Below are 24784 nucleotides of genomic sequence, written 5' to 3' on the forward strand. Positions count from 1 at the left end.
CCGCAGAAATCCCAATACAGTATCTCTATATAAATACCATTTACACTCTCCTTGCTGAAGGAATAAATGGTAAAGCAATATTGATTTGAAATAGAACGCAAGATACCTGGGAAAATATGTAAGACTGTGAAATGAGGTGTGCTTAAAAACTTAAAAATTACCTAAAGACAACCAGATCGAAATTTTAATTTGACCTGGCTTTAGAGATGTATTACCTACTTTAGCACAACACTTTGTTCTTGTAACCCTGCCACACTGCAAACCAAAAAGAACAGAACGCAGATATGCTGGCTCAGCATATTTTGAACATGCCCCTGGAGAACCTTCTAGGCCAGAAACTGTGAATAGTTGGCATTGGTCCAGGTCATCTACATAAAGCCCGAATATCCTGACGGCCTGTTTCTCCTTCAAGTGTGATTCAGCCTTCCTCAGTAACCCTACTGATCCTCTAAAGGAACCTCAGGCAGTAAGAAGCTCTCATTTTCCACAGGACAGCAACTTCGAGCTTATAAGCAGCAAGTACTTGAGACTGTTGGATCCATGGTGGCCACGAGGGGCAGACACCATGCACATTTAGCCACCCTTGAGGCAGACATTCTGCAAACAGCAGAAAACATACTCTTAATCTTTTAATACACATTGCAAAGGAAAGATTACAGCATATTATTCCATACCTAATCAGTATCTGGGTAACTGTCATTATGCAGAGACGACTAAATTTATGAGTGGCACCCTGTTTATGAAGCAGTCTTGTCTGCTCCCTAAAACTGCAGATGCCTGTTTTCTGGTGGATACCCACCTAAAATGTTTCAATAGATGTTCCAAGGGTCTTTTGTACAAAACAAGGTCCAAAGCTCACATATATATTATGCCAGGTATGTATCACTTCTGAAAAACAATTACTTCATCCTCCAGAAACCACTGACATTACAATGACACCCTAAACCTCTGTGGCTTAAAAAAATTTAAAACAAAACCCAATCCCCACAAAAACAAAACCCAAACGACTCCAGTATCAGAAGTCAGAGATGAGTAACCCACTTAGTAATGCATGGGAGTCCAAAACAGCTCCCAAGTATGTTTCCTCATTCTCACAAAGGGTGTTAGCCCAGTGGCCATTCTTCTACAGCATCAACACCATGAGCTGTGACACCCTGTCAAGACATGGGAAGGAGAGAAAATCCTTGCTGTGATACAGGATTTAAAGCCCCTCTTCCAGCTCTGCCAATGCAGCCAGGGAATGACTGCTGCAGTGTCCTATCAAGCACAGAGGACAAGTCATCTCTTCTAAAACCCACTCTAGGCAACCTCCCATCCAGGTACAGAACAGGGGAATTCCTCTCTGACTCTTTCCAGCTACTGGTAATTGCTAGAGGCCCTGGCCAGGTGAACAGCAACATCAATCAGCAGCTCAAGTACAAGCAGTCATGACAACTATAAACAAAAATATTTACAAGTGAATGTTTGAGTCACAGGGTAGCCCTGCTGCAACTCAGATAGGCTCCTGCCTCGAATTAGTTTGCCCAAACCTGTTTTTCAGCCCCATTTCTGAAGAATTCAGCATTTAAAACAAGTTGTTGATAAACTGCAGCGGGTAAAAAAGAAGCACTGAGCCGATTTCGAGATTAGGGTTGGGGACTTTTAGTTATAGACTGAAAAGAAGTCAAGGTACTTGAAAGGATCCTTTAAGTCATTGGAAGGATCGAGATGTGACTTGAGTGAAAAATTACCTTTAAATAGGTTTCAGGGGTTGGGTTGTCAGACTTTTATTTTTTCACATTGGAGTAAAACTATTTAATATTTGCCTAATGATGAATTAAAGCCTGTCTTTTAAAAACAGTAAGAACAATTAGTTCATAAATATAGTGGGTTTTCTATCCCTTGATATCCCCATTTCCAGCTGCCTAGTGCTAGACAGCTCTCCAATAGCACATAGACATTAGGGATCCCTTTTCTAAGTGCTCCTCTTTCCTCCAGAGAGCGACACACAACTGCATGCTCTCTCTCAAATTCTGCATCTAACCAGAAAATGGTAAATGCTTCTTTGTATTTGATCCATGCATTCAGCAGGGTCAGTTTTGGGAGAAAACATAGAACCGTATACAATATTAGCCAGGAACAGCTGCCAGAGAGGTTAAACCTTCATTTGCAATGGTGACGTGACAGCCAGCCAACTGTAACCCACAGAAAAACAACAAAGGGAAAAGCAGCATCTCTGCAAGAGAAGCTAGAGGAAACAAAAGCAAATGAGAATAGAAAGTAGCTTGCTGAATAAGACTACAGGAAAAATTGTAAACATTTTCTGTATAATGTTAACAGATGCAGACTTTGGTTTATGACTAGAGGTGACACAACACGCTCCTAGGTGTATCAGTAAAAAAGTCAGTTACAGCAAAACCTTTTAATAAAATGCAGAAAGATTAATGAAAATCACACATCTACTCCACCATATTTTTTTCATTACACATTTTATGGAATAACTTGGTTCATGGTAGGAAACAATCTTCTCAGTACTACCTTTCTTGTTCAGTAATATATGATGACACCAGTCACTGCTGCATACACATGCTGCTCATTCATAACATACCTGTTGCCATCACATATCAATTGCTACTACAGAATATTTCTGTTAGACTGGTTCCTTACACATTCAGATTAATTTAGTATAATTTTCAATGTCCATTTAAAAGTTCAAGCATGTTTTCAGAAACTACTGATTACTGAAAAAATTAAAATTGAGCTTTTAGAAAAAGGTTTTCAATGTATAATTTTATATTCTTTGAAGAGGCACCATTCAGAGAGAAAAGCTATTCTCCACAGGCAATACCACAAACATAACATGACAAAAATGTCAAGTTAAATATATGTACTAGTTGATATTTGTCAAAATTTATATAGAATCAAGGGGGTTGGATTTAAAGGGTGTGCCATAACAAAAGCACCAGTTTAGAGATCAGAAGTTTAGAGATCAGAAACTCCATGCTTCCTCCCACAGATGGGTATTTGCCTTCTATACACAGAAAAACAACTCTGCAACATGAAGAGTCAAGGCAATTCCCCCCCACACTGTCATGTATTTTTAACTCAGTAAAATAATTCTTCTGATTCACCAAGTTACTTGGTATTTACTTTAAACACTAAAAAGGAACCACATCAAAAACATGCATTTCATATTTCACTATTTATATGGAAAAGGAGATTAATAAATGAAACTTGCATAAGACTAAGCTGTATTTCAATGCCTCTCCAAACATTTAACAAGACTGATTAACTAAAATTCTCTTTAACCATGTGACAGTACAGAAGATAGTGTATATTATGTATGAAAAAGTATTTGAATTAATATAAACTTATTATCAACTAAGTTACGAACCCTATTAAAATTCCCATTTTTGGTTTAGTATTACATCACTTAAGATTTGGAATAATTGGAACAACATTTTTTTGAAAAAAGAAAAGTACTGTAATGGCAAACATTTTATAATATGGATGATTTTAAATTCTGCAGTAAATATTTCAAGACATGTAGATTTTCACTGAATAAGTAATCAACTCTGCATGACAGTACTCTCAACCAGTATGATATTCCTAGCTTGAAACAGGTCTAACAAGTGCCAAGCACTTTGATTTAGAAGAAGCATTTTTAAGTACTTGGACAACAAAATAGTTAAAGGAACCATTAAAAAAGAAAAAAAGAGAAAACAAATAAATCAAGCATCTACATATTAAAAACTTTATATAAATACCTCTTCAGATGCTGTTCCAGCTCCAAGAATAACACTTTCATGGTTATTTGTTCAGGACCTTGTTTCTGGAGAAATGTCACTTTCATTGAGGCATCTATTTAGTACCTGCTGATTAGTTTCCCCCAGACAGAGGGTCGGAAGAAATACCTCTCAGTCCTTTGTGGCCATAAGATCAGCATTAGCATTCCACTATTAACCACAAGTCCTGAACTCTGCAGCACTTTCAAGAATTGCAAAGCCTTGCCTGTTAAAGATTATCCACTTGCTTCAATTCAAAGTTTGCTGAGTTTAATAGTGGTTGGTTATGATCAAGAAAAACAAGAAGGGCGAACAGTGACGACACCATAGATCCCGAGATCACATGGTGTTCTGTTACATAAAGCATCAAAAGAGATTAAAATCTTCATGATTATGTTTTCAAATCTCAAACAAATGCATCTTCTTTCAGCAGTGCCAAATTCACCAACTCTGAAGCTGATTCAGCCTGCTCCTGCTTTTTCTGAAGCACATGTTAATCACTACAGGTAGCTAATTCTGCTTAGAGAAAGGCAGCTTAAGTTGTACTGCTTCTCAAATTAAAGTTCTAGGGCTTAATGGCAGTTCCAATTAGACACAAAATTGACAGTACCCTGTTTGCCAGAAAAAATTTTACACAGGCAAATCCTATCCCTGACTGCTATTTTAAAAAGAACCCGTGATGACAGTTTGAGACATGCATCTAGTTAGTCTTCTGCAGACCAGAAAAAGATAGCAACTCATCATGTATCAAGCCAAAAATCTATCAACTATTTCATTTTCTTCCTCACAGAAACAGATCACCATAAGGAGGTTTTGGTGCATTATAGTAACTCCATACCATGCAACTATCAGCCTATATGCGTAGGTACCATTATAACATTGCTTCAACCTAAACATATTCCTTCCTCTACCATGTTAAATGCTTTTCAGTGTGAAGAAAAATTGACTGCCCACAGTACATTGTAGAGAATCAAACAAGATTCACTTTCCTACTCTACAGGCAAGCTGGAGACCAGGAGATAACCCCTCACTACGGAAGTAGCCAGCTGTTTGCAGCACGTGCGCAGGAAGCCCTGCCACACAAAAGTGCATGGGCACTGATGTTACACTCTTCTCATCAGACCGCAACCACAAAAATGCAAAGGCAAAACCAGAAATCAAACCTAGCAAATGTTACTTGGACTTACTGCTGACTGCTAAAGTCATGCCAGATGTGTCTCCTCAAGTAGGTTTGCCTTGTAAGACCATATTGGAAAGAAACCAAATGGAAGGGTCAAACAAGTTCATAGAATCATAGAATGGTTTGGGTTGGAAGGGACCTTAAAGATCATCTAGTTCAAACCCCCCACCATGGGCAGGGGACACCCTACACTAGTGCAGGTTGCTCAGGGCCCCTCCCAGTCTGGTCCTAAACACTTCCAGGAATCTACAGCTTCTCTGGACCTCCTGTGCCAGTGTCTCACCATTCTCACAACAAAGAATTTCTTTGTAATATCTAATCCAAACCTGCCCTCTGTCAGCTGGCTCACAGCATGGCCATATACTACTTATCTGCATTTCTGTTCCACCATGCCAAGGCAGTGCAGTGGTAACTGATGGCAAGGGAAGCAGGTATTACACAATAAAAAAGAAAGGAGTCTGGTTTGGGGGAAGAAGGGAGGGGTAAAATCAACTCTACTTATTAGAACCAACAAGTCTACCACGGCAAACAGGGAATATTTTGTTTAGGCAGTAGTGAGGAAATGAACAAAAGAAAAAAATGCATTTTTTTTTTCCCTTGAGAATGAGGGGTGTAGTGAGATTAGTTCCCCATTCCCAAAGCCTAGAGGCAATTCAGATAATTTGAACAGGGCATCAGATGTACTAACTGTGAAGCAGGGCAGAATATTTCTAAACTTCTTCTTCCCAGAGCCTTGTACGCTCAGAATGTTCCTTTTAAGACACAGCAAGGAGATTGAAACAGACAAGCTACATTTTGCCATAAATGTTTCTCTCATTACATCAAGTGCACCTCTCAGCACAGCATGGGAACGGATAACAAGCAGGGCTCGTTTTAGCGTTCTCCTCTAGCTCCCACTGAAAAGCCACGGAGGTGGGGCCACTCTGTGGAGTAGTTGGAGAAGAGGTAGACAGATATAATGGCCCTAAAAGAGGGATGCTTACTCTGAAAGCAGGGCAAATCTTGAAAACTTGGAGATTTACATGGTATAACCACATCTAAAAGAGAGAGGCTCATCAGGCTTCAAGGAAAAATAAGTAAGGAACAAAAGGATCAACAATAGTAGCAATCAACAACTATTAAGACTGTCACAGAATATTCTGAGTTGGAAGGGACCCAGAAGGATTGTCAAGTCCAACTCTTAAGTGAATGGCCCATAAGGGGATCAAAGCCAAGCCCTTGGTGTGATTAGCACCATGCTCTAACCAACTGATCCCAGTACTATTGAATAACTTCAATATTCAAAATGACATATTACTTATAGCCAGGAGTCTTGCTTATTTTAAAGAGCTGAAGCATCAAGCTGACTAGAAGAATGCTCAAAACCAATTACAGAAAGCCGAACCAAGACAGAAATTTTAATTTCAGTGGCATCCTTACACATCCTTCTAGAGTCAGAGACTCAGTACAATAATAATTCCTTAAGAATCCTACTGGTTACACTGTCTTACATATAACATATGCTACAGCTTCCCTTGGACATTCTATAAAGTACACAGCTGACTTGTAGCAGTCACGGTCAGCTAAGTCTGTATCACACAGAACTGCGGCAACAAAGCTGATTGGCTTCAGATTTTAAGCTGCCATTCTCCTAACCCTCTTTAACATGCTTCTAGCCCTCTCTATTGTCTGTATTCCCCTCTGTAAAGCTGAACCGTTACATCAGCTAAAAGGACAATCCTTCTCAGTAACTACTGCACATACAGTACGTGCACTGGTCACAGGTGTTTTCCAGGATGCCTGAAACAATGAGTACACTTTGAAGTATGTTGGAGTGGAAAAGGGATGAAAGCAGTGATGTTAACCTTTCCTGTAGACAGCCTTTACTTTCTCCTTTCCTATTGCAAGATGTCCTTTGAACAGGAGCTCCATCACGCTAGCAGCTGTGTCATGAGAGTTAAAAACACAGTCCAGTAAGTTATGTACATCTGACTAATACATCCCTCAGCTCCAATGCTCCTCTGATTCAAATCCAGATTTCTACCAGAAAGTTCATTAAGTGTTAGATTACATTGAGAGGAAAGCAATTTCTTAAGGGGCACAAATCTAAGCACTGAATAAAACTTAGGAAAGATTAATAACTGTACTATCGGATTACATCCACACACACATAAATAGTTCTATTTGCATCTCATGAGTTTATGCTAAAATCCTTGTATCTTGATCTGCTTATTAAAAGAAGCCATGTCAGAATCAGTTTGAAAGGGAAAAGCAAATATATATACATACATACATACACACACACACATATACATACACACAGCCATGCATATATGATTCAGAACTGCATAATCAAGCAGCTGAATATATTCAGTAAAGGAGCAAGTTCACTGTTAGGCCCACAAAGAAAATGCTTCATCTCTGGTAACACTAATCACTTTTCCTCATGCATCAGCCCCAATTCGGGTGACAACATTACAGTAAGGCAACACTCACAGGCTTCATTTGATGCTACTTCTCTAGCTATGTCAAGTAAAATAGTTTCTATACCACTGATCTAAAAGCACCTGATTGAAATTCATCACTTTTTTACTTGGGGAGGTTTGTACCCCAGAGGAGTCTTATCAGTTTCACTCACCACCTTAACAAAAAACAGAAAATGATTTGAAAATCAGCAAACTGATTTTTAGTCAGTTACCAGACTGAAAACAAAATAATTTTTAAACACGACTGCTTCAGAGGCAGCTATTCCAATAACTACATGATTTTTCTCATAAGCATTTCCCATAAATTTGACAAAGCTCGTTACAGTGCATTCAAGTAATTAAAAGGATTACTCAGTTATGTGTAAGTCAACAACTTACAGGCAATAAAAACCACAAAGATATTGTAAGCCTACTGGATTAACTAAGCGATTGAACATTTTTACTGCTTTGAAAAATAGCCTCTAGCTGCAACTGAAAAATACCTGAAGTACAAGGATCTTCATTCTTCTCCTGCCACATTCAAGAATTCAGCATCAAGCTATGCTTTCCTTTGTCCTGAACCACCCTGGTTCTTATATAAAGTGACAGATTGCACACAGATGAATTATCACTCCAGGTACATTAGAATGTCATATATGGGTAAATTTTAACATTTAATGAAACAAAAAACAAGATTTCATGCATGATAGCATCAGGGTACCTAGGTTCTCTCCCACCCATAGCTCTTATGCCCAAAGGGGAAGGAGGAGCATATTTCAAGATTCTTAATTTGTGGTACTCCTTGACAGTTTTGATTTAAAAAAAAAAAAAATTAAAAAAATGCAACAGCCCAAGTTAAGAGCTAAACTGTAAGTTAATGAATCTGGCATTCAGCCAGCAGAATTTATCATTTACATCAGTCTGAATGAAGTGTAGCACTTCAGCCTGAATTCCTCAGTGTGTCACACATCGCTGAGTGAGCTGCCATACCTTCATGGGTAAACATTTAGTAGGCTCATTTTCCACATTCTACAGAGGACTTCAGAGACAGTCTGAATAATGCAGACTTCACCATAAGAAAAAGCAGCAAGACAACCTTTAGACTACAGACATAAAACACTCTATGGTAACAATGTCAATTTTGATGTGATGCAACAAACTAAGAATTTAAAATTCTGATGTGCATACAAGTGCCTGATAAAGCAGAAAACATACCAGACATTCAACTCTTCTGGAAACTTTAAAGTTCCAAACATGCAATCCTTAAGATATTTAAGGGTTAAAGAATTTCTAAAATAGTTATCCAAAATTCACATAAGTCACCAGGACTTAAGATTTCCAAGATTTTGTTTCATGATTACAGCACAGCCTCCAAGACTACTATTTTACAAATATAACAAATAAACCTTTATATCAAGTTACAGCACTTACTGTTACCGGCGATGTCCCATATACCATTTGCATCCTAACCTACAGGGTTTTTTTTAATGCTTTGTTACCCTCCACCCTCCTATCTTAAATCCATCTTTATGCAGTGCTTTGGCACAGGGGTTTGCAAGGCTGCTAGTCAATGACAGCATGCAAAAAATAAATCTGACTTCAGAAAATATTTATTAGAACCACTCAATGAAGCAATGCATGCTGGCTTGTCAAAGGAAATAGTTTTGACAACAAAAAAAGTTAAAAAGCACAAAAAGCTGTAGAAAGACATCTGCACTACAATGAAAACCAAAGCAGTGAAGTGAAAGACAAGAAGGTGGACAACAAATTGGGAAGTATTTCCAAATGCAAGCAGCAAAAATCACTGCTGTACTTTTGTTATCTTCATATTTTGAACATATGTAATGAAATGCAGTTAGAGAAGATAGTTTTCAGTCTGTCATTAAACAATTTAAAAAAGGTTTAGTTACTAACATACTAATTGAACATCCGAGTCATCACCAAGTGATATAAAAGGTATGGCTTTCAGTTACACAATGATAATAAGCATTACAATTGCACATATTTAGTCTGTTAATTTACACTCAATTTTTATTTTCATCTTGGCACCCCTATATATGCTGCCGAAAAGCAAATCCTCCCTATGTGAAAGATGAAGAAACACATACAGGGAAGACCTTACTGGATCTGAAACACCCATTTAGCCTGGGAGCCACTACCAGGCATGGCCAGAGGCAGATGTTTAGGTGAGAACCCAGCAAGGCAGGCAGATAAATGCAACCTTCCTACAGTATCCTCCTACGTGTCAGCAACCAGCAGCTTGAGGAGTTCCTGCACAAAAAGGAATAACTTAGTGTTTAATGACCCAAGATAATTTTCTTCCAAAAACTGGTCCATTTGTTTTCCTTTAAAGAAATTACTCCGGTCACATAGTTCTGAGGACTTTTTAAAACTCTGGTTGTTAAATTCTGAGTTAATTACCCAGGGAAGAGACAGTTTTCAAATTATCACATATAAAGCATAAACCACCCTGGCTTCTAAGGAGATACGAATTTGAATCTCAAAAGCAGTCCTGATTTAGGAACACACAATAGGAACACCTGGAAACCAGCACAAGCATGAAGGAGCAGCTACAGGAGTCAGTCTTCTCCATGAACCACAGTAAGCCATCTGCAAGAGAGTTCTTTACATTCCACTAACTGGAAGTCACCGAACTTCTATCATTTAATCATACAGAAGAACAGACAATGTCAAAGCATATTCAAGCTGTGGAACTATGTTAGTACAGGGACAACAAAACATGTTAAAAAAACTGAGTAAAATATATGGAGGAGGAGGAAGAAGTAATTAAGGGCATTGGTACTGAATACATATTATCAATTAGAATAGTTACTGGTTACTGCTTTTTGTACTGTGGCAATGACTAAAATCAGATTAAGCCTACAGGAGACAAGCCTAGTATCTCCTCCACTTCTACACATAAGGCATCTCTTTACCATGGCTATGCTATGTTATCTTAATCTAAAGCAAGTACTCCTTTCCTTCACTGTAGCACCTATGAAACACAAACCAGCAGAATCTCTGATTAAGAGGAGCCTGATGAACATGAACTAGCACAGCACAGTAACAGCAGCTCAGCATTTTTTGCTGCAAGAGATTGTCAATCTACTGTGCATGTTACATCAGCAGAGTACAAACCTAATGATGAAGGATTTGCAGGCATTCAGCCAGACTGGAAGGGAAAGAACCCTGCCTCCTGAAACATGTCTTTGGTGGTATTGGTGTTTTTTAACTTAAGCATACAAGAGAAAACTTGAGAATACTATGAAGTTGCCTGTCACATGATCCATGAAATGGAGCCCCCCACTTAAGGGTAACTAAATTTCAACAGACAAATGCAGCAGGAAGCAAGACTCAAAGCTTCCTATTGAGAAAGGTCATCCAAAACCTTCACAGGACAACTGCAGAATAAATCTCTGGCCTGCCCAAACCTCCAAATTGAGATCCATCAGTAGGTGTGAGCTAATAGAAACCAGTTATAGCTATTCTTGGATATTCTTCCTCAGTAATACTGGAACTTTATGAGACTAAATTACAGCAGACATTCCTTGGGCATTTGGTGACATCCATATTAAAGGAGTAAATTAAAGATTTAGAACAATGTAGTTCTAACCATTATCAAAATAGGAAGAATTTTTAACTCTACAGCTCTCTTCCCACAGATTTTCCTTCCTTTCAGATTCCAGAGAGCAGCCTGTACTCAAGCAGAAGCTCACGCCAAAAAAGCTTTGGGAGCCATAAGGCTGCTGTCTTATTTTTAAGAAGTCAGCCTCTTTCAAAAAGGAGGCAAGTAGAACATCACCTCTGAGCCACTACACAAGCATGAATTCATAAAGGAGTAACCAACCCCTTTTGGTATTGCAAGCACAGCAGTTATAACATGACCTTCAATGCTCTAAAGCAAACTGCAGAGACCAGAGATGCTGGGTTTTTCTCTACCATATCACATATTTTCCCATGGAAGGAGGAGCAATGCTTTGTCATCCTGCTTCTCTTCTTCAATAAGGCCAAACACCCTGCAAGGCAAGATCTAGCTAAAAAAGTGATTCTCTGATGGGTAAACCAGAATGAAGCCCTCCAGGAATACTTTGCTTCAAAAGAGAAGGCCACTCCACCAGGCCCAAGCATTCGGCTCCTGGACCACGCCAGGACCTCTCAGGAGCAGCACAAGGCAAGTGCCAAACATCCGAAGAAAGAAAGGTGTAATTTGCTGCTGAAAGTGAAACTTCAGGGTCTGATTAGTGTTCTGTGTTATCTGTTCACATACAGATAAGTTCCACGGTGCTGTGAAACCTACTTAAGTGCTTACAGAGGTTTGAGAGGAAAACAGCATCAACTAAATAACACCACAGGTGCCAAACTAAATACCTTGCTACTGAGACACTGATACCATACAATTCTTTTCCTGTAATGAGTCCCATCAGTGGCTCATCAGGACTGATTAGGCTACATTAGTTTGAGTGTCAACAATATCCTAATATTAAGCATTAGCTCCTTTAGCAGGCATTGGAAGACAGCACTAGTCCTATACTTCATTATAGTTACTGTGAACATTTAACTCTTATCCTGTATCTATTTTGGTATTCTTCTAAATTGATTTGTGTTTGCCAATGTTTATTTCAGAAGACTGAAAGTCACCACCTTCAATTTTCTTATCTGGCTATGTAACAACAGCCAGCAATTCTGAAATTAGCAGCCTCTGACACAGCATTTTCTTCAGAGACCTTCTGATTGTATTTTCATTTCTTCTCTTATCAGTCAGGAGCACAGAATGTGACAACATTGCAGATGTGCTAAAATGTCCCTCTTAAACCAAAAATTGGGACTTCAGTTCCAGAGCCAGTAATTATCAGTGACTTTCTTGAATTTAATTGCTCTAATCGGGTGAGTGAAAAAGGTATGAAGGTTATTTGAGAGACCAAAATAAGGGTTTGGAAGAGTGTATCTCAGTGGAATAGAGATTATTTTTATATGTACTGTTATTAATGAGACTGGGAAATGTATTTATAATGAAATTAAATATTAAATAACAGAACCATAGGAAAACCATCAAACTACAGATTTGGAAACTAGAAAAGCACGTCAGTGGACTAAAGAAAGACAAAAGAGTAAGAAGCAAAAAATAGAAATAAAAAGGCAAGTGGAAGCAGGGAAGGAACAGGAAAAATAAGTAGTTAGGACAAGCCAAACAGCAAGGAGAGCAAAGCATTAAAAAGAGAAGGGTCAGGAACTGCATGAGGGAGTGAAGAGGATAAAGGAATTACGGGCTAAAAATACACAAAAGAAAGGTACCAGCAGATGTTATTTTTTGGTACATTTAATACAACATCAAAAAAACCAGAAAGAGCATTTCTCTAAATGCCATACTTTTCTGGAAAAGAAGGAGAAATATAGGAAGGGAAGAATTAAAAAACTAAATCTACAGCAAGCAGCTGCCAAAGCCCTGCAGTTTCCCTTGGCAGACCAACACTTCCATTGATAACCCAATGCTATGATATTACTGTCCTATGATGACAGCTTTTGGAAGAAAAAAAGGGGAAAAAAATAAGAGTTTCAAACTCAATCTCCCTTCTCTGTGTACATGAGCAAAACCATCCAGCCTATGATGACTCTCTCCTTGTTCATGCTCCAAATACAGTGTGCTAAAGAAATGCTTTAACATAAAGTACCACAAATAAATCAGTTACATTAGACAAGATCTTTATGTGGTTCACCTTACCCCTCTGGAAAGGGTTATGGTGACAATGCTAGGGTAACTAATCCCAAAATGATGCATAAAGCCCTGAAATGTGCTGTCCTGTCTCTTGCAGTCATGCAGAAAAGTGTTGCCACTGACGGAGTTCTCCTGCCAGGAGCACTGCAGAAGCAGCAGCCCTTGGTTTAACCAGCAGGACCACTGCCCTTCAGTGTAGTCAGTTAAACGCCATCCAAAGCAAAAACCCAGCCTATATCCATCTTTCCACAATCACACGTGATTTGGTCACCACAAGCCTGAGGATTTTTTAAGACTGCAGCACTCCCATGTGAACTGCAAACAACACACTGCTATTTTTGGTTCTCTTTGAAGCACAGGCATTTTGAACAGGGAGGACAGACGGACAGACACAAAGCCAGTTTACTGACCTATGTGCATTTCAGCTGTAGTTAGTAATGGATACCCAGGCTGGCCCCAGAACACGTCCTTCGCGGCGGCGCAGGCCCAGCCTGGCCCCGGGCGCGGAAAGGAGCAAGAGAATGGGAGCTTTGCCTGTGTGGACAGTGCCATCGTGGGAGATGAGAAGGGAGCCCCGGAACACATAGGAGAGAAGGACAACTCTAAACCCAGGCAGATGGAGCTCGTTCAGTCCTGTAAGGCCATCCATCTAAGAGAAGGTCACTCTAAACGAACCTACATCCTGAGGACCTCGCTGCCACCGTCCAAGCTTGCTCGGCCCCAGCAGATGAACCTCAGGATTAAAGGGTGGGCTCAGTTCAGTGCACGCTGTGTTTCACCTAAAAAATCCATTGCGCAGGCTCGAAGGCCTTACCCGCATTTGCAAAGCCCTGTATCACCAGCGCGCTTGTAACAAACGTGGGCAGAGACCTTTCCCAAATCTTCATTCGCGAAGACTGGCCATGATGATGATGATGAGTAATGGATAACACTTCATATTGTTCACTGAAAAATGCACCAGAAGTGGTAAGGATGATGAGTTCTAAATGTATTCCAAAAACTCTCTGTATTTCTGGCTTCTGAATATCAGTTTATCAAGTTAAAAGAACCAAGAGTTCTTATTTCCAAGGAACTTGGAAAAAAAAAAAATTAAAAACAAAATAAAAATCAAAGTTTATTACTTTCTCCTTCAGTCAACAGTTCAATATCCCATTAAACATTTGCAGTGATTTTTACTGGTACATACATACTGATTTAAGTCCAAAGATATAAGTAATCTTTGGATTACTTATAATCTCAGTGAAAGCTCAGGCTTTCACAGCAACAGGCTTTCCATTGACAGAGGCTGGACTTCCCATGTTTTAATAAAAGGCATAAACACAATTAACAAGTTGAATAACATTCTTTTCCCCTCACTCCATTACACATACTCCACTACTGTATTTTACAAGGGGCTCCAACTAACAGGTTCTCTAATTCATCCTGCCCACATATTCTTGCCTTCTCCTTCACACTGCATCTGATGGAAAACCAAGTATTACCACCTGCTACACCATGTAAATAATATAAAAGTGAAGGCAGAACAGAGCGACTGGCAAAGTGGGAAGAGTGAGAATGTATAAACATTTTTCATTCTAGGCTGCTTTGCTGTTCCTTACACACACGTGCCAATTCCACTATCAGCATAAAGTCTTCCAAGAAACACCAGGCAGGACATGCTACCACCAAAAAGCAAATAAGAAATTCTGTTGTTATTTTCTGTCGGGATATTTTATTGTTGTTAAAGGAAAGGGAAGAATAAGAAAAGCAGATAAGGAAATAAATATTCCTGGGTAATTAACTTTTCTAAAGAAATGCATCATGGCAGTAGGATTTCCCTTTCCCAGTCTACAGCTAAGTGGCATGTCTGACTCAAGATTCATTGCACACTGCCAAGTAGAGGGCATGCTCGGTAAACACAGATACAAATAAACTGATATTTACCTGTGTCAGTAGTTTATCAGAACAGAAGATGAAGAACAACATTCCAAAGAAGATAAGCAGGCAGGCAGAAAGGACAGCAGAAAAGAGGGGGAAAAAGGTAAAATTATAATCAAAGTTATCATACATATTAAGAGATACACAACAGCAAGTACAGTTAACATTAAACCTGTTACTTTAGGGTTACTCAAGAAGTGACTGAATCACTTGTGCCAAGAAGCAAAGAGGTATAGACACAGATAACAGCATTATCCAATTATTTTATTCAAAAAGTATTACTTGAGTCATGGATTTGTCAGATGGAACTGTGTCTGGTCCATTCAAAGGCACCCTTCAAGATAAGTGCACAGTTAAAAAAGAGGTCTGCTTGCAAGTTTACTGAAAATAATTCACATATTGAATATCAAGCAGTATTTCTCAAAGCTCACTTTAGCATAGGCAAGGTTAGATGTCTAGAGGACAGTACACCCAGGGGTCTCTGCCTTTCATCTACTAATCAGAGAAGCAGCCCAGAAGAAGGAGCATCCTGAACTAAGGCTGGCCTTTACAAATATCTTTCCCTCGTATAAAGCAGATTTTTCAGTGGCCAGCATAATCCAAACTCTAAAAAGGAAGCTCATAGAACGAAGCACACACACAGAGAAAACCAAAATCAATTCAGTGGACTAAGAGAATTCTAGTAGCTAAAGTCTATTAGGCACAGCACCTACTGGTATTCTGACTTCATAAGGTTACTCAAACTAAGAGCCTTACAGGGAAGTGTAGTAGCACCTTTTCTGTTCCTGTGCTTCGTTCTGGCTTCCGAGCCCATCCATTTCTCCTTTTCCACCTCTCCTATATTCTTTTATCTGTCCTTTCTGGTACTGTTCCCTTTGGTTCAGTAAACTGGCACATAGTAAACCTGCCAGGTGTTCCCCTTTCCCCTGTTCCCAGAAGACGCAGTTGGCAATGACATTCCAAGCGTGGGGGAAGCATAAGATGATGGGTAGAGATGGGTAGCGGGTGAAGGCAATGGATATCAAGCATGCATAATTCATCTGAGCTACAGCTGTCTCTGTAGAGAACGCAGAAAAAGAGTCTTCTAGCACATCACACTGTAAGGAAAGCTGAGATCCACAGCACACACAAAAAGATCAATATGACACCTTTAGGAAAGCCAGAAATAACAAGGTAAAGAAAAAAAAAAGAGGAAAAATCATTACATATTATCCTAAACTGCACAGACTAACCTTAAAACCACTATAGCTATTTTTACATTTATTTTAACTCGAAAAGAGTCCTCAATATCTAGCAGCTCCCATTGCTCTAAAGAAGAATACTTGCATTATGATTTTTAAGGATCTGAACCTTTGTTCAATTGCACAGCAAAAAGTACCAAAAGAAACTGAAACATTATCATCTTAACTGTTTTAGCATTTGTCACAATTATTTTCTCACCAACATGTATTAAGAGAAAACTAGATAACTTTCAGTCTCAAATTGCCACTCATGCATAAAAGGAAGTTTCTATCAGAATTAAAAGGTATTCCACATTTTGGGTTTTAAAGCAAGTGATTACTTATGCTGATTTGAGACTCCCTTCAACAGTTAAGTGGCTGCTTTTTCCTTCAAGGTCCCTATTATATAATAGTTCACCCACCTACAAAACACTAATTTCCATACAACAACTATAAACCACAAGTTATCCATTTTTGCAATAAACATTCCTCTAAATGCATGAAACAATTTTTCTGGTTTTATTTTACTTTTGCACCAACTTTGAGCAAGAGGAAGCTGCCACTGACATCAGCACTACAAACAGGCACCTAAAATAGCAATGCAGCTTTAAAAAATGCATAACACAAAAAGCCAAACCAAACAAAACTCCCAAAAACAACAACAAGAAGCCATCCTTTGACCAGGTATAAAATGCTTGAGGAAAACCAGAGACGTCACACAGATTTTTAAACTTCCCATACAGCACGCTGTGCACAAAAACAGGAATTAAAAGTACACAATGCTTGCATAACCAGAAAGTCTCCAGTCTCACTGCAGAAGGCTTAACGTGATCACCACCAACCCTGCCCCTGGAGGGCTCCTTATATGTGGAATTATCTGTTAAAGTCACACTAAGACAGAAAAGCCTCCCTTGTTTATTAGCTGAGGACTCAAACAAGAAAAATAAAGTGTAAATACAAGTACAGACCATTCACTATTCTTCTTCCAAGCTTCATACAATTTGGGAGTTATTCATCCACAACAATAATTAAGGATGCCTTGAGAGTACCATACCTGAACAAACTCTATTCCAATACACCACACTGCTGACACTGCAGACTCAGTTGAATATCACCCAGCCCTGGTAGCTTTGAAGCTTTTTCTGCCTTTTCTTCTTTTTGATGCTTCCCTCTTTTTGGGGTCTGTGGGCTCCTCTAGCCCTTGCAGAGGTCAGGCAAGCCCCTGGTGACAACTTCTCCACAAAAGTCTACCTCGAAACAACTTTTAAGTTGAAAGCTGAATAGAGGTGAAATTTAAATAAGAAACACCAGACCGGGACTCTGCAGAATCAACCTATAAGAAGGTGAAATAGTCACTATGATACATAACGCAAAAGCAACCTCAATGCAATTAGTTACTTCCATCAACTCCATCCTCCCAGGAAATCCATATATAAGGTCACTGGAAAGCTCTGCCTAACTTACTGAGTACCATTTCATGCCTGTCGTATGCCATCAGAATCTGCATCCCTGTGGGGCATCACTGTCCCTTCCCCTAACCCGCTTTCCCACTAACCTTAACTACTGTTAGCTTGGTCAGATGCGGATTCAGCTGCGTTTCCGACTTGCAGACACGAGTTATTTACGCAGTTTACATTAACTCGGCAAAATCCAGAGCAGCAGAGGCCGATCCCCGGAGGTCCGCGCGCCACCGGACCCGGTTATTCCAGGACAGCGCGGCCGCTCCCAGCGCCGGGCAGGGACGGAGGGACAGGCGGCGGTGGCTCCGCCGCGACACCTGCCGGCCGCTCCGGCAACGCTCGGCCCCTCCGAGGGGACGCCGCCGGCACCCGCGGCTCCCGCCGCCTCGCTGCGCCGTGCCCTGCGGCGATGCTCGCCCCCGCCCACTCGCCCCACGGGTACGAGTTTGGGAAGAGCGGGGGAAGATCCCTCCCGAGGGCGCCGAGCCGCGGGGACAGCCCGCCCAGCCGCGGGAAGGCGGCACTGCCCCGGTGCGGCCGTCAGGGAGCGCTGTGGGCCCGGCCGCTGCAGGGCCCCGCGGAGGATCCCTCCCGAGAGACAGCGCACACCCGCCGCAGGTAATACACGAACACTTCGGGAGGCGAATAACGGCGGGGTGCAGTGGTACACGGTCCCTCTCCTTCCTTCCGACAGAAAAAGGTTTTATCTCCCTGAAAACGGAGGGGCGACAGGGTGATTTAGCCTGCATTCACACAGATAATGGCTACAAGCACAGACACAAAAGTATCTCGTTTGTACACAGAGGCTGGGTACATAAATAAGAGCATCGAAGCAGATAAAAGCCGACTGACAGTGAAAAGCGGGTTCTTGGATGACGGTGGAGCACAGCCCAAATATGGGAAACCAGGACTTGCCAGACACACCTGTCCCCAGCTGCTATGCATCCCCATAGGCCTGGGCCACACACCTCCAACCACTTTATATATCCCCACCTAGTAGTTTTCTTTTACTACAGAGTCACTGCATAAAGAATGTGGCACGGGGAAGCTCACAGGGACAGAGTCCTACCAAAACGTGCAAAAGGGAACCTTTGCCCTGGGACATGTTATCACCAGCATCTCCTGTCACTCACTGCCCCAAAAAACAGGGTGCCTCTCAACCCTGACATCAGACTTTTCCCCAGGGCATCCCTCAGAGTCATTCACTACTTTTAGGTCTAAAATGAGCTTGGGGCCAAAACCTGTGTTGGTTTTTCCCTCTGAGTAAATATTTAAGGCTGTGTATGTGCAGGGAAGCCCAGACAAATCTCCCTGGTGCTCCACATACAGGAAGCCAGCCCAGCTTTGATTGCTGGAGCCTGCTTGTGAATAGAGGCAAAAAGAGACACTGATCTAAATCAGACTGTGAGCACACCATATTTTTCTTGGGAGAGGTAACCTGCAGAACACAGCAGAGAGGCTGCAGTACACCATGCTTGCCAATAAGTTAAGCTAAAGCAATGTGCTCTCTCCCCTCTCTCATCAACAAAAAAGCCAAAGGTAGCAAGATACTGGTGTCACACCAGAAAAACCACACTTGATGAGAAAGAAAAAAAAAAAAGATAATTTCAATTCACAGAGGCATAATGTATAAGAGAATTATCTCTTATTAATTTCAAAACACTGCATTGACAGTACTCTTTTTCCCACTATAAAACTAATGTAACTTCTCAAACTAAAGTAATCCTCATATTAATTATATTAATTGGATTACTAGATTCCCTCTAGTCTTCCTGAAAACTCCCCTAAATTTACTCCTTCCTTTTGGTAGAAGCTCACTAACCAGTCCTCAACATACACATGCCCACAAGCATTGCAGCTTTATTGAGAAAAGACTCTGATCCTCTGGGCCAGCCTCGCAGTATATGACAGGAAATAAAACCAACCCAAACAGTTGTTTTAGCTGAAGCTGCCAAAGGGTCATTGGCACTCTCACCTCCAACCCAGTCCATCTTTGCTCGCTGGCAGTTACCTTTGAGCAAATACTAAATCAGTGAGATGCTGTGCGCTCAAATCCTGCCACTATTCCCAGGAATACCAATAGAAACAATCTCTTGCTGAACCTAGCTTAAGAAAACACACACAAGTGTGTGTACCCAGGGCATGCAAGTGAGGTGGCATATTAGAACGCAAAGATTTTAGAGTCTTAATTTCCAAGACCTCTGGCTGCTAGAATATACTCTTAAAAATCAGACTTTATGTTTGTTTGGTTTTTTAAAATGTTTCTTTATGAAAAATGTGAAGTTTAAAGAGAGTGTACTCCACCGTGCAACCATTTTCAGTGCGGGTGAATATGCAACTCAATGTTTTTCCTTTTTATGAACACATAAACACTTGAAGGAATTGTTTTTTGTTTTTTCCCTTCCTTGTTTTTTTTTGTTTGTTTGTTTTAACAGAGCAGAAGCCAACATGGCAAAGACTTGCTCTTCAACTGCCAAAAGCATCACTAGTATAAAAGTGATGTCAGCACTGTTTTGTTAGTAACGCTGGCCTTCCCTCTGAAAAGGCAGAACATACACATTGCCAGGTCAAGCATTAATGGAAACAATTGTTAGTTTTCTTAGCCCTGCAGTGTGAAAGCTTGTAAGACAAGACATCATTAAAAAAGATCTGGGTTCACCTCAAACAATCACTCCAACTCACTTCTGAAAATCCATATGCTCAGAAACTCAAGTGATTGAAGAAGTGGCAAAGGTAATCACACACACAAAAAAAAAGGATTAAGCCTTGACTTTTTTTGCACTCCTCCACCTCCACCTCCACCTCACCTTCCTCCTCGCTGGCTTACCTACACATGTACTGGAACACAGTATTTTGCAGAAACAGATGTGCCTGCAAGATTGTGAACTCAATGAAAAACAGGTACTTTATGCAACCTATCCTTCCAAATTTAGTATTTAATCAACTGTCATAACAGGATTTGACACAAAGAGTCTGAATCTTTTGTTACTGTGCCAACCTGGAGTTTTGTCTACTATGGAAGTTTCAATACTGCACGTAGACTCCACGAGTTATCTGATCAAACCCATATTTACACTCCTAATTATCAAAGCAATGTTTTATTCAATTATTTCACCGAATCATCTTACTTTTTCTCAAGTAGAAAGTGCTTCACACAAAAGTGAAGCAGGCAGTGAGTTTTCTGCATGAGAAAAATCTCTTCAAATTGACCTTGGGCAGGATGCACAGGAAGAATACTGAAGGGCAAGTATTCTTAATTGACAAAATGTCTTTTGCTATAGGTTCTACAAGTTAGAGAATTGAAAGTTTCTACCTTCAACATATGGGAACAAATAATAACACAGCAGGTCCAATAAAAAGAAAAAAGCAATCAAAAAAAGTAGCTAAAATGTAAGAGTTCTAAACAACTTAAGTATGATCCAGGTGTTACAAAATTATAGAAAAAATTAGACTGGAAGGGTCCTTTGGCTTTCATTTAGTCTAACCTCCATTAAATACAGTCGAGCTTCAAAATTACATCAGGTTGCCTTCTGAAGTAATTAAACAAGAACATACAGAGCTCTAAGCTCATAAACACTATCCTGACAGACCACCTTAAGTTGGAAGATGCCATCTAAAAGACTAGACCTTAGGAATGCTGAAGAGCAGTAACCAAAAATGGTGCAAACTTCATATAGACCTTGCAAATCAGATCAGCAAAGGCCACACATTTGTGATCCCCTACTCTCAATTAAAACACCACAAGTTATTTCTTGAAACAGCAGAAAGGGAAAGAACAGAGTATTGGAAGAACCAGCAATCAGTTTCCAAAATATTACATCTCTAGGATATGAGAACCAGGAAAATAGTATGGCTCGTCAAAACTACAGTTAGAAAAGTACAGCAGGCAACTCCTCAGAACATACCTTATATTAAGCTATATTTTAAAAATTACTTCACCTATTGATTTCTGCACTCCTGGCTGGAGATCAAACCAGAATCTTAAGTCTCCAACAGCAGTAACCTTTAGTATGTCAAAAATAAAAAGTATAACTCTCCTCCCTCCTGGATGTTTTTAAGGAGGAAAGTCCCATTCTCTCAGACTTCTGCTGGCAAGGGTAATTAAGGCAGCAGCTGAAGACACCAAGAAACTCAGTACATGGAACCTTTTCATAAATGCTCAAATTACATTTGAACTGGGGCAGGGGGAGAAGGGAGAGTATCAAAGTGAAAAATAATAGTGAAAAGACAACCAAAACATCAGTCACGCAGAAGGCAACAGGTTTTATGTCCCAGATGAAACTCCACTCTCTTGCCTTGGAAATGTAATACGACTAGGTTCTAGCTCTGTAGCACCCCAAAACCTCAAGAACTCACAGTAACTGTATTACCAGATCACGTGAATTAGATCCAATTACATATTTAAAAACAATGGTCACAAATAATTCTGTTGTAATTAGGTACGATGTCATGATCCAGGGTGCAGACAGCATTGAATGAAGGCCATATCCAAACTGACAAGAGAGATGCTATCTAAATGAGTACCCCAAGAGACTGCTACAAAACATTAATGCCCAGTAGAATCCATTTTAAAAATGCCACAGCTGTAATACATATATGTGCATACATATATACGTATTATAAAAAAAAATATTTAAAAGGCAGGCAAAAATTAGAATACTTTGGTCTTAACTTCGTGTTATAAAAACTCATGCCGATTTATAGGCATGTTTTTATGCTTTGGTGCTGTTCTGTAATACTTAAATGACCACTTCCAGAAAGTTCATCATCTGCGTATCTTGGGATTGTTTCCTTCAAAATTTATCACTCTGAACCACTGTTTCAGTCCAAGTGTTTAGATGAATGTTGCCTGAATTAAGCCATCATTAGCAGTTTGTTAAAGCCCAAAGATATGTATTTAATTGGTAGCTCAGTGGGTACAGCTCTCTACAGTCACTTCTAAAATTCAAAAGCAAAATACAGCAAGAAAAGGAGAACAGAAACATTACAGCTGTAGAAATCAATGTGGCCTCTGTCTACATGTGAGAGAAAAGCAAAGCAAGCGGGTTACATGAAATGTTAAGACTGTGTAAGTGAACTGGAGACATACCTTAACCTTACATCATCCCATTTAACATTATTCTCAAAACGTCTGTATTGCGTAACTACAATTTTAAGCATTTTTGAAGTCTATTAAGAGCCAGTTACTTTTTGAATCTCAAGCACCCTTGTCTGCAATGACTGCCGAGTGTAAACACACCAAATGTCTTTCTATAGCTTCTAACAGTTAAGGACTGACATTTCTACTGTTCCAATAATTTGATGGTCACAAAGTTATGATGGAATTTTCCTTTTCTGTTGTTTTTTTTAAGTTGTACTCTAGACTGAACTCTAACAGCAAGGTTAGAGACATGCTGGAAATGTTCGCAATACATGTTTGCTGAGGTTAAGAATAGCCCAAAGATAAGCAGTTGCCTAAACTTGGCAGTTATGAACTGGGACTCTACACAGGCACAAAACATTCTTCTGATGCTCAGACTCATTTGTTCTCAAACACTGACTGTCCTGGCTCTGAAGCCATACACAAGTTTAATGAGGTGACAATCCCCTGCTGTCACAAAGTTTTGAGAGATTCAGGTCACAGAAAAAAAGAAAAAAAGCAAAACAAAACAACAAACCATGGGTAATTTGACACAACAGGAACTCACTGAAGAGAATTAGATAATAGGTGCTGAGACTTGGGTTTTTCCCATCATCAAGATAAAAATCCTATTTTCTTCTCAGCACTAAATGAGAAGGCTCACACTTGGTATCAGAAAACGTGTGTATATTTGATGCTTGAGTCTTGGAGAGGATTTAAAGAAAACCTCTGATAAAACACATTCTTTTCAGGGGAGTCACAACTATTTCTTTCCCAAAGCTTTCAGAAACTTGAAACATCTTAAGGTAGTCTTACCTTTATATGCCTCCATATAAAACTAAATTGGGAGGAGTAGGTTAGTGCAGAAAGGAGAGGTTTAGCAATGCATATAATGTAATCCATGGCAATTGAGTAAGTCTGCCCTTCATCAGCAATAGTGCCTTATTGAATCTAACCTCATTAACAGCACAGAATTTCCCACAGCATTTGTAAGAAATATCAATTTTGTAAATTTAGCATTATTTGATCTCACATGCCATCTATACCATTTCTCCTGAAGCCACTGTAATCTTATACTGAAAAAAATAAAGTCATAGAAGCAATAATTCTCCCAGCCTCTAAAACACAACCATCTTGTCTATAGTGAAATATGTATTTTTTTTTACATTACACTTTGAAAAATAAAGAGCACTTAATGTCTTGTTTTGTACTAGTAGAGCCCATCAAAGTCATTATTTCTATTTAAAATTTGATGAAACAACATTCATAAACACCCTGAATACAGACATACTAACAGTAACTCAAGCAAGAGTAATTGTACTTGCCTACTCTGCATTAATTTTATTTATCACCAGTTAGCATAACATGTAAGAGTCCACTAAGTTCAAACAATACCATATTAGGAAGCTGCACTAAATCATTTTTTAACTGATTGTAACTAAACAGGACTTTTCTCTGGAACTGGTGATTAGTTTCTGAAAGCAGGTAATGTACAATTATGGACAGATTCTTCACCTAAATTAGTCAGACATTAAAATTATCTCATCTTCTTTCCTTTTTTCATAGATTCTTACTAAGTAGTACCCAGTTTTCCATCCATTTTAAAAGCAAAACCAGAAACAATGGTATTTCGGTCTCTGAAAATATAAGAGGCTTCTATTTTCAGTAAAATAGTGCCACTTCACATCAGCATGCAGGACCATTACAATGTCATTACATTTCACAATCATTAAGAAAATGGAATTTCCAGATTAAAAAAAGGGCAGGCACAACAATCTGTATATTTCCTCATCAGAGGTAATGGACAAAAATTAAATTATGGCAATTTAGACTCAAGCTCAATAATTGTCTCCCTGTCTATGCACAGAAGACAATTTTTCATTCTTCTCTAAAACAGCTGCATCACAGAATCAGCTTTTAATGGAAAGCCCCTCTATCTATTGATGGATACTAGCACTATAAATACT

At 39.6% G+C, this 24784-nt stretch overlaps 1 protein-coding gene across 4 annotated transcripts in view; it reads right to left on the minus strand.

Moving 5' to 3' along the window:
• TSC22D1 (TSC22 domain family member 1) overlaps positions 1-24784 on the minus strand; it is a 98419-nt gene that overhangs the window by 11188 nt on the left and 62447 nt on the right. The window contains exon 1 of one of the 4 annotated variants that reach the window (XM_017815065.1): positions 17794-17817. The exons of 2 other annotated variants lie outside the window; for them this stretch is intronic. Coding sequence is in view for 1 of the 2 variants with exons in the window: in XM_017815062.1 (XP_017670551.1) it covers positions 3747-3832 (86 nt within the window). In the remaining variant the exon portion in view is untranslated. Of the gene's footprint in view, positions 1-3746; positions 4264-17793; positions 17818-24784 lie in introns of those variants that run through there. One more of the 4 variants, XM_017815062.1, reaches the window with a different exon arrangement.

The sequence above is a fragment of the Lepidothrix coronata genome, unplaced genomic scaffold (assembly GCF_001604755.1).
Source record: "Lepidothrix coronata isolate B3197 unplaced genomic scaffold, Lepidothrix_coronata-1.0 Scaffold48, whole genome shotgun sequence".
NCBI lineage: Eukaryota > Metazoa > Chordata > Aves > Passeriformes > Pipridae > Lepidothrix > Lepidothrix coronata.